The sequence below is a fragment of the Coptis chinensis genome, chromosome 7 (genome assembly GCF_015680905.1).
Source record: "Coptis chinensis isolate HL-2020 chromosome 7, ASM1568090v1, whole genome shotgun sequence".
In the NCBI taxonomy this organism is placed as follows: Eukaryota; Viridiplantae; Streptophyta; class Magnoliopsida; order Ranunculales; family Ranunculaceae; genus Coptis; species Coptis chinensis.
In genome coordinates this window covers 3,053,094-3,065,992 of record NC_141462.1, presented here as the reverse complement: position 1 = coordinate 3,065,992, position 12,899 = coordinate 3,053,094, and the positions used below count along the sequence as shown (strand labels likewise).

At 37.8% G+C, this 12,899-nt stretch overlaps 2 protein-coding genes across 2 annotated transcripts; one reads left to right on the top strand and one right to left on the bottom strand.

Moving 5' to 3' along the window:
• Window positions 1-959: 959 nt before the first annotated feature.
• On the bottom strand, window positions 960-4,644 carry SIR (sulfite reductase). The gene is made up of 8 exons (XM_086570804.1): window positions 4,335-4,644; window positions 3,405-4,187; window positions 3,020-3,316; window positions 2,595-2,792; window positions 2,165-2,299; window positions 1,858-1,974; window positions 1,534-1,692; window positions 960-1,352 (listed from the first exon to the last, which is right to left on the bottom strand). Exons 1-8 carry the CDS (start codon window positions 4,503-4,505, stop codon window positions 1,146-1,148), a joined length of 2,067 nt encoding a protein of 688 aa, XP_086426930.1. The 5' UTR covers window positions 4,506-4,644; the 3' UTR covers window positions 960-1,145.
• A 1,068-nt stretch (window positions 4,645-5,712) lies between these two features.
• Window positions 5,713-12,057, top strand: LOC147485231 (uncharacterized). The gene is made up of 12 exons (XM_086570806.1): window positions 5,713-5,999; window positions 6,090-6,216; window positions 6,297-6,424; window positions 6,501-6,570; window positions 6,677-6,779; window positions 7,671-7,788; window positions 8,117-8,198; window positions 9,028-9,089; window positions 9,884-9,956; window positions 10,034-10,117; window positions 11,093-11,173; window positions 11,483-12,057. The coding sequence occupies exons 1-12, from the start codon at window positions 5,839-5,841 to the stop codon at window positions 11,645-11,647; spliced, it is 1,254 nt and encodes a 417-aa protein (XP_086426932.1). The 5' UTR covers window positions 5,713-5,838; the 3' UTR covers window positions 11,648-12,057.
• Window positions 12,058-12,899: the final 842 nt, after the last annotated feature.

Sequence of the window (12,899 nt, the reverse complement as noted above, 5' to 3'; positions counted from 1 at the left end):
TAGATTCCAGCAGATGGTTTAATGGACCCAAGGGAATTGAAAACCTTAAAAATTTAGATCCAACTTCCTCCGATACTCCTCAAGATAATGAAGAACAAGTGGCGATATTGCCCAAAGATGACCCCACTGGTGTAATTAGGGAATCTGTGCTTCCAGGACTACTAGATGGAAGTTCTGACGGCTCCCCTGACGATGTATTAGCTGTGGCACATGGTGGATTAATGTCCTCGGCTTCTGCTCAAGCCACCACAATTAACCAATCATTAAGCACTGTGGCTACTGCTTCTTCAAATGAGAACCATGGTGGCAATGACAGTGTTACCTTTCCTGCCAGAACCTCGTGCCAGAGAGATGCAGATTCTAGCAGATGGTTTGCTGGACCCAATGGAAATTTGGATCCAACTTCCTCTGATAGTCCTCGAGATACTGAAGAAGAAGCAACGAGATTTCCTACTGATGACTCCACTGTAGGCGTAGTTCCAGGCCCTGTGCATCCAGTGGAAGGATCAGATCGAGATCTTCAAGATTGGTTAACAAGCGTTACAGGCCCTGTGCTTCCAGTGGAAGGATCAGATCGAGATCTTCAAGATTGGTTAACAAGCGTTACAGGCCCTGTGCTTCCAGTGGAAGGATCAGATCGAGATCTTCAAGATTGGTTAACAAGCGTTACAGGCCCTGTGCTTCCAGTGGAAGGATCAGATAGAGATCTTCAAGATTGGTTAACAAGCGTTGTCGATCCTGAGCTATACTATAGCAGCTGGTAGTCGCGCAAAAAAGAAAGAAAATTAAAGATTTCTGGATACCACCTAGCCATATATTGAACTGGAATACTTTTTTTATATGTAAATAACTATTAAATGATGGATGTCAAGATGCATAGAATCGATTCCTTTTTCCATGTTATAATTATATGCGGGCGTCCATTCAAAATTACTCATTGCTTTTATCATCTCAAGATATTTTGTGAATAGGCTTTAGATTTAGGCAACAGACGTTACATTGCTAGGAAAATACAGAGTTTCTATTCTAATCTCAAGCTTCCGCAAAAAGTTGGCCTTCACGCACTCTTCCAATAAATACACCAAGCAACACAAATAAAAGCAAAAATAGAATCTGGCACTTCCTTGTTTGCACCAAAGCGTAATTCATTCTCCTTTGCCATTTTGCTGAGCAGCAACATAATTCCTTACAACCTCCATTGCCAATTGGTGTGCATTTTTGTTCTGTAGCTTGGCAAGATCATCCATGGCTTCAAACGTCTCCTTATCAGTAAAAAGCTTTAAGTTAAACCTTGATGGAGCCTCCACTATCCCATCCCACGTGTCAACTGTTTGCTGGAGTTTCTCAAAGCCCTGAACAGCAAGTTCCAATCTAATCAGTTTAATATGTATGAATTGGCAGACATGATGCTTAATCCAGTGATAAAATCGCCTGAAATGTTGTATTTAATGGCACAGTATAAGTGGGTTCTGTATTAGAAAAATTGCAAGGGGTGCTTCACCAGTAATACAATTTCAAAATTGTATAACTTACCAGTCGATTCGTGAAATCGCCGAATGATTCCTTTGATTGGCGCTTACGTTTCCAGCAGTAAAATAATGGCTCCAAAACCTTCTCTAGATCATGAATTTTGACCTTGTTCATAAACGTTCTCGCTAATGAACTCTGGTTTGGAGTTCCACCAAGCCAAATCTGTTTCAAAAGGAAAAGAGAATAGCATTGATTATCAGGTTCAAAAGTTGCAAATACATTCTAGAACACTATTGAACCAATTTTTCGTTTACATATTTATATATTGCAACCTTCATTCCTTCAACTCTACAGGGTTAGGCGTTTCTATATAAATGCTTGAAATACCTGATAGCTATTTGGTCCATCACCGACCAGTCCAAGCTCTGCCATATAAGGTCTTGCGCATCCATTTGGGCAGCCAGTTATCCTTACTACCACTGACTCGTTGTACTTCAGGCCCACCTATAATAATCACACAAATAAATGATATAAAATACAAAATTTGGGTTACAGTGTCATCCCTTCCAGAGAAAGACGCAATGAGAATTTTTGCCAAAAACAATTCAAAACAAATAACCATACAGTCTGAACATCAGAAAGACTTGAGTAGATCATAGTCTGAACATCAGAAAGACTTGAGTAGATAACTTGCCTTGTCGAATACAGCTCGAACCCTCTTTAGGATGTCAGGTATTCCCCGTTCCGCTTCAGTTATAGCCAGTGGGCACAGTGGTAATGCTGGGCATGCCATTGCAGTTATGTTCAGTGGATCAACATACTTAGGAAGCTGTTATGATTCAAATATAGGATTTTAGTACCATGTGGCATCATGAATTAATTGAATTGAAAACACATGAGAGCCATGTGACATCATTTAGGTCAGAAATCGCATCTCCGTTTGGTAATTGTTTATATTCCATATGAATTTATTTCTGCCAGTTCTTTCAGTATACCTTCGGCAACATTTTTTGAAAGAGCCATACTGTTGCTTGCAAATTAACCATTAACCAACTATGATAGTAAAACAGTACCGGCCATTTTCTTATAATTGGCAGCAAAAGCAAAAGAATCAGTTTTCTTACCAGCAGTCCAGCTTGTGCTAGAGCAGTTGTTATGGGACGCTTCCACGCACGGCGTATATCACACAAGATTATATTCTGGTTTGGAGTCAGGCGCACCTCCAAGTTGTACTTCTCAATAACCTCTCTTAGAGTTTTCTTCATTTTCCCCCCAATACGACCACTATCAACATGAAGCCCACAAAATAAGCCACCGTCACCCTGTAAGAAAATATACATCGATTACAAACACAAAAGGAAAAAACAGAAAAATGGAGAGAGAACATCATACAGGCCCGGATCCTTCCGATAGGAATATAGGATCCAATTTTCGTTATTTTTATAGGCTTACAGGAAAAGGCAAAAGCCATACCTATGCAACTCCTAGATAAATAAAACTACATCTTCAGCAAATTATCTAGTAAGTAACCTAATGCTTCAAATCAAACCTGATCGTGCCACCCCAGGTAGCTCTTGAATTCCCATTCTGGTATCTCTCTGGAAGGCTCAAATTTCCTTCCATAGTATTGTTCAACAACACTCTTGAACTTCTCAATCCCCCATGAATTGATCAAGTATTTCATTCTACTGTACCTCCGCTCATCCCTTCTTCCATTATCTCGTTGGGTGACAACAATTGCTTTCACAGCATATAGTATATCCTCCTTTGGCACATAACCAAGTGGTTCTCCTAGACGAGGAAAAGTGGTGTCAACTCTATGCGTTCTTCCCATTCCACCTCCAACCTGAAACACAATATTATCAGTAAAGTGAGATAAAACAGGCATTATATTAGCTAGAAATACCCAAAAAAGTAATGCATGATCTTCTTACATATAAGTTAAATCCCTGAGGCTCCCCATCAGCATCAGAAATCACAACAACACCAATATCATTTGTCAGTATATCTACCGAGTTATCCATTGGCACAGTAACCGCAACTTTGAATTTCCTAGGCAAAAATTGAGTTCCATATATTGGCTCTGGAGAATCCGGGAAGTTTGTACCGTGAGAGTTGTCATTACGAGCCTTGGTTACTTCCGGTGGCTCTGCTGACATAACTTTCTCTCCATCTACCCACATGTCATAGTAGAAGCCAGACTGAGGGGATAGTAGTGCAGCAATGTTATCTGCAGTCTCCTGAGCAAAGACATAATCTTTCCTTGTAAAAGGTGCTGCGGGAGCAAGAACATTCCTATTTAGATCACCACAAGCACCAAGCGTTGATCCCATATTTCTAATGATAGTACTCATCACGGTTTTTAGATCCTTTTTCACAACACCATGCAGCTGAAAGGTTTGCCTAGTCGTGAGGCGAAGCGTTCCAATTCCAAACTCATCTGCCAAATCATCCATGGCCAAGTACAATTTGTTTGGCACTTTACCACAAGGATTCTTTGTTCTAAGCATAAATTGATAAGACTTTGTACCACGTTCATCTCTATTCGTCTGTTGATAGCTTCCATGAAACTTGATCAATTGAGTGGCAGCCTCATTTATGTTTGGAGCCTCTGTGAGCAATTCCTCATTCAGTGGGTATCTGATAAAGTTACTGTGCTCTTTGAAAATTTCAACTTTACTACGCTTAGCCTCAGAAGAAGTGTCGGGCTTCACTGGCTACAAAGACAATAAGCAAACTCTGAATCATTACTAATTAATTACATTTGCTAGTTAACCAATATATAATTTTTAATAAGGAAAATGTCTTTACAATACATAATCTAGCTAATAACAACAATAATAGATCAAAGTTAATATTTTTACCGCGGAAACAGCTTTAATAGCCGAAGAAGAAGAGTTGGATGGAGGCAAGACATGAAGGAATCGAGTAAGAGTGGTGGAATAATGATCAGGTCTTAAACCATGAAATTTGTGAATTCTAAACTTTGAATCTTTCAACAAAGCTGTGTTCATAGCTCCAACTGATGTTCCCATTGACTGATGAAAAAAAACAAGTGTGGCGAACGAAAGACGAATGATGAGTGGATATATGTTTTTTTGTTTATATAGTAAAAATGTTAGTGGTGTTTGCTAGAATGCGCAGGGGCTGTGATTAGAGCGCTTATGTAAGCAGAGTGAGTGGCTGTGTGAGGGTGAACGGTTAAATGAATCAGGTGATTGAGGAAGTTGGATTTGTTTCGGGAAGTGTGTTGGCAATTGGGATTAAAAGATACATTGAACTTGGACGGCTTCGATTCCATTTTGAGAACAGTGGTCAAATGTGACTGCCAAGTGTATCGAAAGGTTAGTTATTTTATTTTTTCCTTTTTCTATAATCTGTATTCTATAATCTATGTGGGCGTGTGTAGGAGTGGCAATGGGTCGTATTGGGTTGGATTAGTGTTGTATTATATTCGGGTCACGTTTTAGGAGAGTAAACCCAAACCTAATCTAATTACGTGTTGAGTTTGTCAAACTCAAACCCAACCCGTCTATATAATGGGTTATCAACCCGCTAAGCAAGCATGACAATTTCATATCAGATTCATAGATAATCTATATGTAAAATATTTAGTATTTCATGATTATATATATATTCATAATTCAATTATATATCAATGAAAATTGAATAACGAAACATATATTTATCAAATAAATCAATATGACAGCTAATCTTTCTAATCAAGTTAGCGGAGCGAATGTTTTGGGTTGACAGGAGTATGTAACCCAAAAAGTATTTTGGTTGGTTTGTGTTTTCATTCTTGAGCAATTTCGACTTCTCTCTCTCTCTCTCATTACTTTTCAATCAAATCCAATTCTCTCTCTCCCCACCACAAATCCATCTCTTTTTTTTTTTCTACTTCCGCTTATGCCCCCACTGCTTGCAATTATCTAGTTTTAGTAGTTTATTTTAAGTAGTTGGAATATCCAAATTTTAAAAAACAGGAAAATTTATCTTAAAATAGGTTATACTGGTCACGGGTTGATGACCCGACCCATTAGACCCGAGAACAAATCGAGTCTACTAATGAGTTACTCAGTTAACACATGTGACCTAACTCAACCCATTCAGTTGACGGGTTCAGCAGGTCAATCCTTAAATGACTCAAAACCCTTTTTTTCCGACCGGAATCCGAACCCGCTAATTTCGTGTCGGGTCAGCAGGTCGAGTACAAAACTGGCGCCCCTAGTCGTGTAGTCGTGTGGATGACAATATCGACAGATTTCGCTTTCGCAATTTACCGAACCGTAGTCTATCTTCTCATCTTTTAGCTTCGCGGCAAAAAGCCACACACACTCTTCTTCTCTAAATCTGATTGAAACAACAATGCTGAAATGTTCTGTGTCAACACGGTTTGCTTCAGTGCTTACCACCAGTAACCATCAAAGAATGTCCTTTAACATGTCATTTCAATTTAGAACATTCTGTTCACAAACTAAGAAGCAGTATCCAAAACATGCCAGGCAATATTTTCCTCCATGGTTCAGGTCAGCATCATTTTCGACTTCTTGTTAGTTGTTAGTCTAATAACAAGTTGCATTTTGGTATTTATTTCTTCTATATTAATAATAATGCAGTGTGGCTCCAATGATGGACTGGACTGATAACCATTACCGGACACTTGCTCGACTTATATCAAAGCATGCATGGCTTTACACTGAGATGGTTGTAGCGGAGACTATTGTTCATCAGAAGCACAATTTGGTACTGTTTTTTAGTCTATGGTCGATGTCCTGGTATTAACATTCACTGATATGGTTCATAACATTGTTGGCTTGGTTCAGGATAGATTCTTGGCATTTCCACCTGATCAACACCCTATTGTCCTTCAAATTGGTGGGAGTAATTTGGACAACTTGTCAAAAGCAGCTGAACTTGCTAATAACTATGGATATGATGAAATTAATCTCAAGTTTGTCTTTTTCAACCATAATTTTACCCCTCCTTTCTTTTTACGCAGTTCTAAGATCTTGTGATTGAAATGCCAGCTGCGGTTGCCCTAGTGGAAAAGTAGCTGGACATGGCTGTTTTGGTGTTAGGCTCATGCTTGATCCAAAGGTATGTTGGTGCTCATTGGAATTTTCGGTTTATGTCATCTAATCTGTTTGGATTTATCCACATCCAAGGTAGCCTGATATAGATATTTTGGTTTTCACAAGGGAAGTTTGTTGGGGAAGCTATGTCAGCAATTTCTAACAAGTGTGATTCCCCTGTCAGTGTGAAATGCCGAATAGGTCTTGATGATCATGATTCGTACGATGAACTCTGTAAGGATCTTTTTTTAAAAGAAAGTTTTGTTTTTTGAAAACTTTATAATATCAGCTTCAACTGTTCCTTCCTGAAGCATGACCCAGTTCATTATACTCTCTGACTTGGGAAACTTATACATGTCAGAGTTGGATAAGCATTTCCTTCTACTTTCTCATTATATGTTCGGGCAGCTCTTCATTGTTTTGTGCTGGTAAACTAGGGTACTGGTGACTTAGTTTTACATGTTTACTATCTTGCATGGCCATCTACTCGCCGTTCTTAACATCTCCTTTTGTTTTACATGTCATAATAAAATGAGCTTATGTGATGTGAATCTAAACTAGCGGAAGCGAGAACTTAATAAAACACCCGTAAACTGAAAAAAGAACAGCCAAAAAATAAGCTAAGACTTCAGTTCTTCTTAAAAGAGTTTTCTCTCAATCATTCACTCACCACAAAATAAGACTTTAATACTATTTCACTCCCCGATGGGGGTTTTTTTCACCCTTCCCTCAGTAAGATTTTAATACCTTCAAATAAGGGGTAATACCTTGCTAGCCAAGGAGTCCAAATTTTCAACTACGCCCGTTTATTTTTTACTACTTATAAGTGCTTCCTACTTATAAGTTTGTCGAAGCCTAGTTTTCAAGCTTACACTTTTGGTACTTGTAAGTAGCAGAATGAGTGGTTTACTACTTAAGTAGCTGAAAAAGAAGTACACAAAAATGGTGGTCCACCACATACGAGTTAGAATAAGTGGCAAGCTACCTGTAAGTACTAAAAACAAACATGTTGCTTCATTCATGCACCACTTTAATAGGTTAGGTATGATAAGACTTAAGGGTGCATATCTTTTCTCCTAATGTTTGTAAGATTTTTCACCATATATTTTCCATTTTCGATTACAGGTGATTTTGTCTACACAGTTGCTTCTCAGTCACCAACTAAACATTTTATTGTACATGCACGGAAGGCATTGCTCAATGGCATAAGTCCTGCTGCAAATCGAAAAGTTCCTCCCTTGAAGTAAGTTTATTTGTTGTCCCGTTTGTCAATTAAGTTTCCAACTTTTAAAAGAAATGAAATGCCCGACTATATAGGGATAGGGATATAGTTAAGAAGAAAACGAGTACAAACAGTATATTGGGGCATCCAAGGATATCTCCCCTGCCTGCAAGAGTATTAGGGACTTATGGAGATTAACTATTTTCTTACAGATTATTTTACTATTAATAAATACCATCTTCCATGTTCAGTGAATGAGTAAATCTAGAGCCAAGAGATTGCAACCTGGGATACTGGTTTAGGTTTTACTCTATTTACAATTGACACAGCCTATCATTTGGATGAACAGATACGAGTACTACTTTGGCCTTTTGCGTGATTTTCCAGAGTTACAGTTCACATTAAATGGAGGTATAACATGCATTGATGAGGTAATCATATGCAATATATAACTTTTTTTTTTCTATTTTTTTAAAAATAGAAATAGTAAATGATAATTTGTTGTGCAGTGATTCCACAAGGACTATTATGATATGTGGCTAGCAGAATAAGACAATCAGTGATATTATATTTAATATGTTTGGATTACAATCCTCTTCCATGTCAGGCAGTCATAGTTTATCTTAACTTGTTTTGGTTGATGAGGAACTTGTGAAGATTGTTTGTGCGTATCATCTTGCATGCATATTTCACAACTTAGTAAGAGCGATTGTATTGTTTTTACCCTAATAATAGCAGCTATTTATCTCAAGCTATTGAATAGCTCTATGGTGTATGAAGTGCTTTGTTATATACTTGTTTATACCATCATTTTCTTGATTCCTTCTTTTGTTCAAATTTATTCCATACAATTACATTGATGGAAGTGGTTTTTTGCTTAGCTCGATACCTCTTATCTCTTTTTTTTCGTTGGTTGAGACTTGAGAGTATCTCTTTCTTTTGTTTAACTGGATCTAGTTGTGTGTAACATTGGCGACGCTTACATAGAATTATTTGTGTGGATACAGGGAAAGTGATTCAGTTTGTAGTAGGAGTACTTGTTAAGTGTCAATAATGAGTTACTTTGTGTTTTCTCATTCTATTGATACGAGAGTTCTTATTAGTCAAATTAGACTTTTAAAATGATCCATAAAATAAAAATAAAACTTCTCTTGAGACGACTTCGGTAATTCATTAGGTATTTCACTTTGTTATTATTGATGTAATTTGACAAGTTTTTGTATTTCAATTGAAACTGGTATCCGCGCTTTCTTTGTGTAGGTCAATGCAGCAAGAAGACAAGGAGCTCACGGGGTGATGGTTGGACGAGCAGCTTACAATAAGTATGAAACTTCATGATACGTGGTTGTTAAATAACTTGCTCACCATACAGTCTTACTGTTTAATGAATGGGTTTCCTTTATATAGTACTTCGGTATTTACTAAATTTCTTTGAAGCTTCGAAAAATGCAAAACTTTTTCGTTGTTGCTATTTTGTTTTTTGATAAATACTAAAAATTAGTATTATATATCTGTATGTATTTGCTAATGTTTTTCGCATCGAAGGAAGAAATCACCCCGCCTTTGGGAAGGCTTCTTACTTTCGCAATTTGCCTAAAGCACAAGTTTGGGGATGCAGCTTTTGTCTCATTGAATATTCATACTGTTTTTGCTTAAGACTAATGGATTTGATTGCACTTATTCTTTGGATTGTTGACAACATTATACGGGTTGATCATTTAGATATAATTGTAGACTGTATGAAAGTGATGAGGTTCAATGGTGATTCTGTCAGTTATCTTGCTTGACATCATTACTCTTTTGGGGCCTGTAATGTCCCCAACAGATTGTTCATGTCTTTCATAAATAGACAGTTATGCCTTTTCTCTTTCAGAAATTTAAAGTGTATGACGGCAATTAGCATTCCTTATTATTTGAGGTCTTCTTGTGGGAAGAGACAAAAGTTCCTTTAAATTTCCAAACGCTTGGAGGAGAATACACAGAATAGCAACGTTGATATCATCAGCTTTTCAATTTTCGGCCTTCTCAGATAGCATAGTATGATCTTTGAGGAAATTTTCTTTTCTAGTATTGTATGTTAAGGACAGTTGATCAACTGATGGATTCCTTTTGGCAGCCTCTGGTCTGTGCTGGGATGTATTGATAGCTCAGTGTATGGCAAACCTGGTGTTGGTCTTTCACGCCGTCAGGTTCTTTGGCTTATACAATTCTCTTAATAGAGCCAGCTTAATGTGTCAACTCATCCTGACTATGCACTGATCTCCAGGTCCTTGAACAGTATCAGCTTTATGGTGACTGTGTTCTGGGTAAAAGTGGAACTTATAAGCCAAATATTCGACAAATGGTTAAGGTCAGTACTCAGTAGGAATTCCACAATCTGTCAGAGTTATGCTAGTCATACTCATGTATGCATTTACTTCTTTAGTGCTAAAAAGACAGCAGGATCCTTTATATCCATGTTTAGGCAAGACACACTCTTGATCAAGTATTGAACGTTTTTTTAGGTTAAATCTATCAAGAGAGTGTGAAACATAAGAGTTTGGCTGGGATTTTGGCAAGGAATTAATCCATACTTTCTTGTTTTTTTTTTGTTTTTTGAATTGGCAAGCCCGTTTTAAATGAGATCAGTAACTTGTTAATGCTGGCGGGGTTCTGGTATCATCACCCAATGGTTTTCTTGTTCTTTTTGTTTAGTTAATTATTTGTTTTTGCTCTTGCAAAAAATATGCACGTTACCTGCATATGCTTCAGTAACTTAACGTTCTTAAGGTTGATACTTCTTGTTCCTTTATGACCCATATTAGATAAGCTGCTTGTCAATTAGAAAAGGAGGGGGGCAAAAAACCTGTTCAGTATTATATCATTTTTATTTTATTCTTTGAAAAGGCATGTCTCAACTTGGCTTTCATGGTTTCACCATAGACAGTGAGCTGAGCCATACACATGCTTCATGCCTTGGAAAGTGGCTGCCCCCTGACTCCGTGATCAGAATTTTAAAACAATTAGTTTGTGAGAGGTCAATGAAAAGTACCGTGTGATTGAACAAGCATTATTTTGTCCATTGTCTTATAGAATTTTTAGAACTTCTCCACTTTTCAGGTCGTGCGGTGCAACAACAGTTTTTCTGTATATGAATTAGGTGCTTGATCAATTTAAAAAGATAAGTGGTGGAGTGCGTCTGCGAAGTATCCTAAGTTTGTAAATTGTTGTTGTGCACTAGAATCATCTATTTTGTTGCTTGTCGTGTTCATGGAATTACTTGAATCTAAAGCAGGGCAGCTAAGCATATTAATACCTAAATGTGTTTCGTTTTTTTTTTCTCCAGCCTTTACTTGGCATTTTCCATTCAGAACCTGGAAATGGTTTGTGGAAGCGCAAGGCTGATGCTGCACTACGCCATTGTGAGGTATGTACTAAATTAGGCTTTCTCCACTATATGGCTTTTTTGATGGATTGTTGGGATTGGTTTTAGCAGTTGTGTTCTCTCATCCGACACATTTAAAATAATGTCTGATTAATAAGAAAATATTGCTAAAAAGCTATGGTATTCCTTTCAAAAAATCACATAGCTTCTTTGTATCATGATATTCAGGATTTGAATTTTCCTGCAATAAAAGTAGCACACCTAAACAACTCATTTACAAACGCTTTCAGTTGTTAATTACTGGATTTAACGTTGCTTTGAAATTTCTCTGGTTGTTCTTGATCTTTGTAGACACTGAAGTCCTTCCTCGAGGAGACTTTGGATGCCATCCCTGATTCTGTATTGGATTCTGTGCCTTCCGATATCCCTTCTCGTGGTGAAAATGCTTTTGGAGATGTGCGGGGTTCGCTGCCTCTTCCATATAGCTTTAGAGAACAAGAAAAAGTATATGCTTAGGATATATAACGCACATTTGAAAATGTAGAGAGCTGCAAGGTTAAAGTCACCGACACTTAGTCTTGTGCTATTTCCAGACCTCACTTGCTCTCGCGTGAAGGAGAGTCTCATGAAAGGTATTACCAGTCCTGCTAAAGGCTTGCGTTTGGCATTGTGGAGCAAAAATGAGTCTGTACAGAGGGTGAAAAGGATACTCCATACTGGAACTATAGTTTTTGATATTAAAGTAGATTATGTTAAAGTGGTCAGCATATGTTATCCACTGAAAGTCTGTTGGTGGTTTGATTGTAATACACAAAGCAACGTTTAGTCTGATTGGGTATTATTGTAGAGGAGGACAATTGTAACCATTATTTGAAAGATTAATGCAGGTGAGGGGTATTGCCTTAACCCAAATTGAGTTCCAAAAACAGTTGAAGCTCAAAAACCAATCATTAAACCAAGCAAGGAAATGCAACTTGTTTTCCTCTTACTGAAAGACAGTAAGAGTGAAGTGAACAGGATCTAATGGTAACTGCCAACTTTAGTTTATCCTTTGGAGTATAGTGGCCATCGGACAGAGATAATAGATTATTAGATTACCTCCTGCAGTTGGCACAATTTTCGGTCATTGAGCTAACGCATAAACCTTAAACCCGCTTGCAGAATCTGGATGTCAGTTATTATTTTTATTCTTGTGATAGGAAATACTCAGTCCAGATTAATCACCGGATTCAATTAGGTGGAGCGCACTGCGGTTTTCAGGATTTGGTTCTTAATACCCAAAACGCACCTCAGCTGGTTTGGTGTATACTGATACTCTTAGTGTGTTGGGAATTGGGACGGCACGATTGACCAACCTCCTTGTTGACATATATGAGTGTTCCGAGTCTATTCTAATATATTAATAGAATTGACTATTCACATAAGTTCTAGTTTATGGAGAAATTGACAATTTAATATGGTATCAAAGCCTATGGTTTCCGAGAGATCTTGGGTTCAACTCCTGCTGGCCAAGTGAAGATGTCCAGTTCTTATATATTTCCAGCGAGAAATGGGCAATTTAACACTCCGCTTGCGATGGGTTGGATTTTGGAATATGGCTGAGGTCTATATGGCACCCCTGAAGGCCCAAACTAGGACTCATCAGACATGAGCAAAGCACCAAATAAGAATCAAGTTCACACAAGATAAACCTACAACTGGCCAGATTTTATTGGTCAGGTATGTTTTGAGATAAGATAATGAATTGTCTGATCCTCTTGACTACCTC

Bases quoted from the DNA above. Each gene is read 5' to 3' on its own strand.
- SIR (XM_086570804.1), bottom strand. From the start codon at position 4,505: ATGGGAACATCAGTTGGAGCTATGAACACAGCTTTGTTGAAAGATTCA. The intron at 4,188-4,334 runs GTAAAAATATTA...TTGTCTTTGTAG, and splicing joins CTATTAAAGCTGTTTCCGCG to CCAGTGAAGCCCGACACTTC. The intron at 2,300-2,594 runs GTAAGAAAACTG...GAATCATAACAG, and splicing joins TAGCACAAGCTGGACTGCTG to CTTCCTAAGTATGTTGATCC.
- LOC147485231 (XM_086570806.1), top strand. From the start codon at position 5,839: ATGCTGAAATGTTCTGTGTCAACACGGTTTGCTTCAGTGCTTACCACC. The intron at 6,571-6,676 runs GTATGTTGGTGC...TCACAAGGGAAG, and splicing joins GGCTCATGCTTGATCCAAAG to TTTGTTGGGGAAGCTATGTC. The intron at 9,090-9,883 runs GTATGAAACTTC...TCCTTTTGGCAG, and splicing joins GGACGAGCAGCTTACAATAA to CCTCTGGTCTGTGCTGGGAT.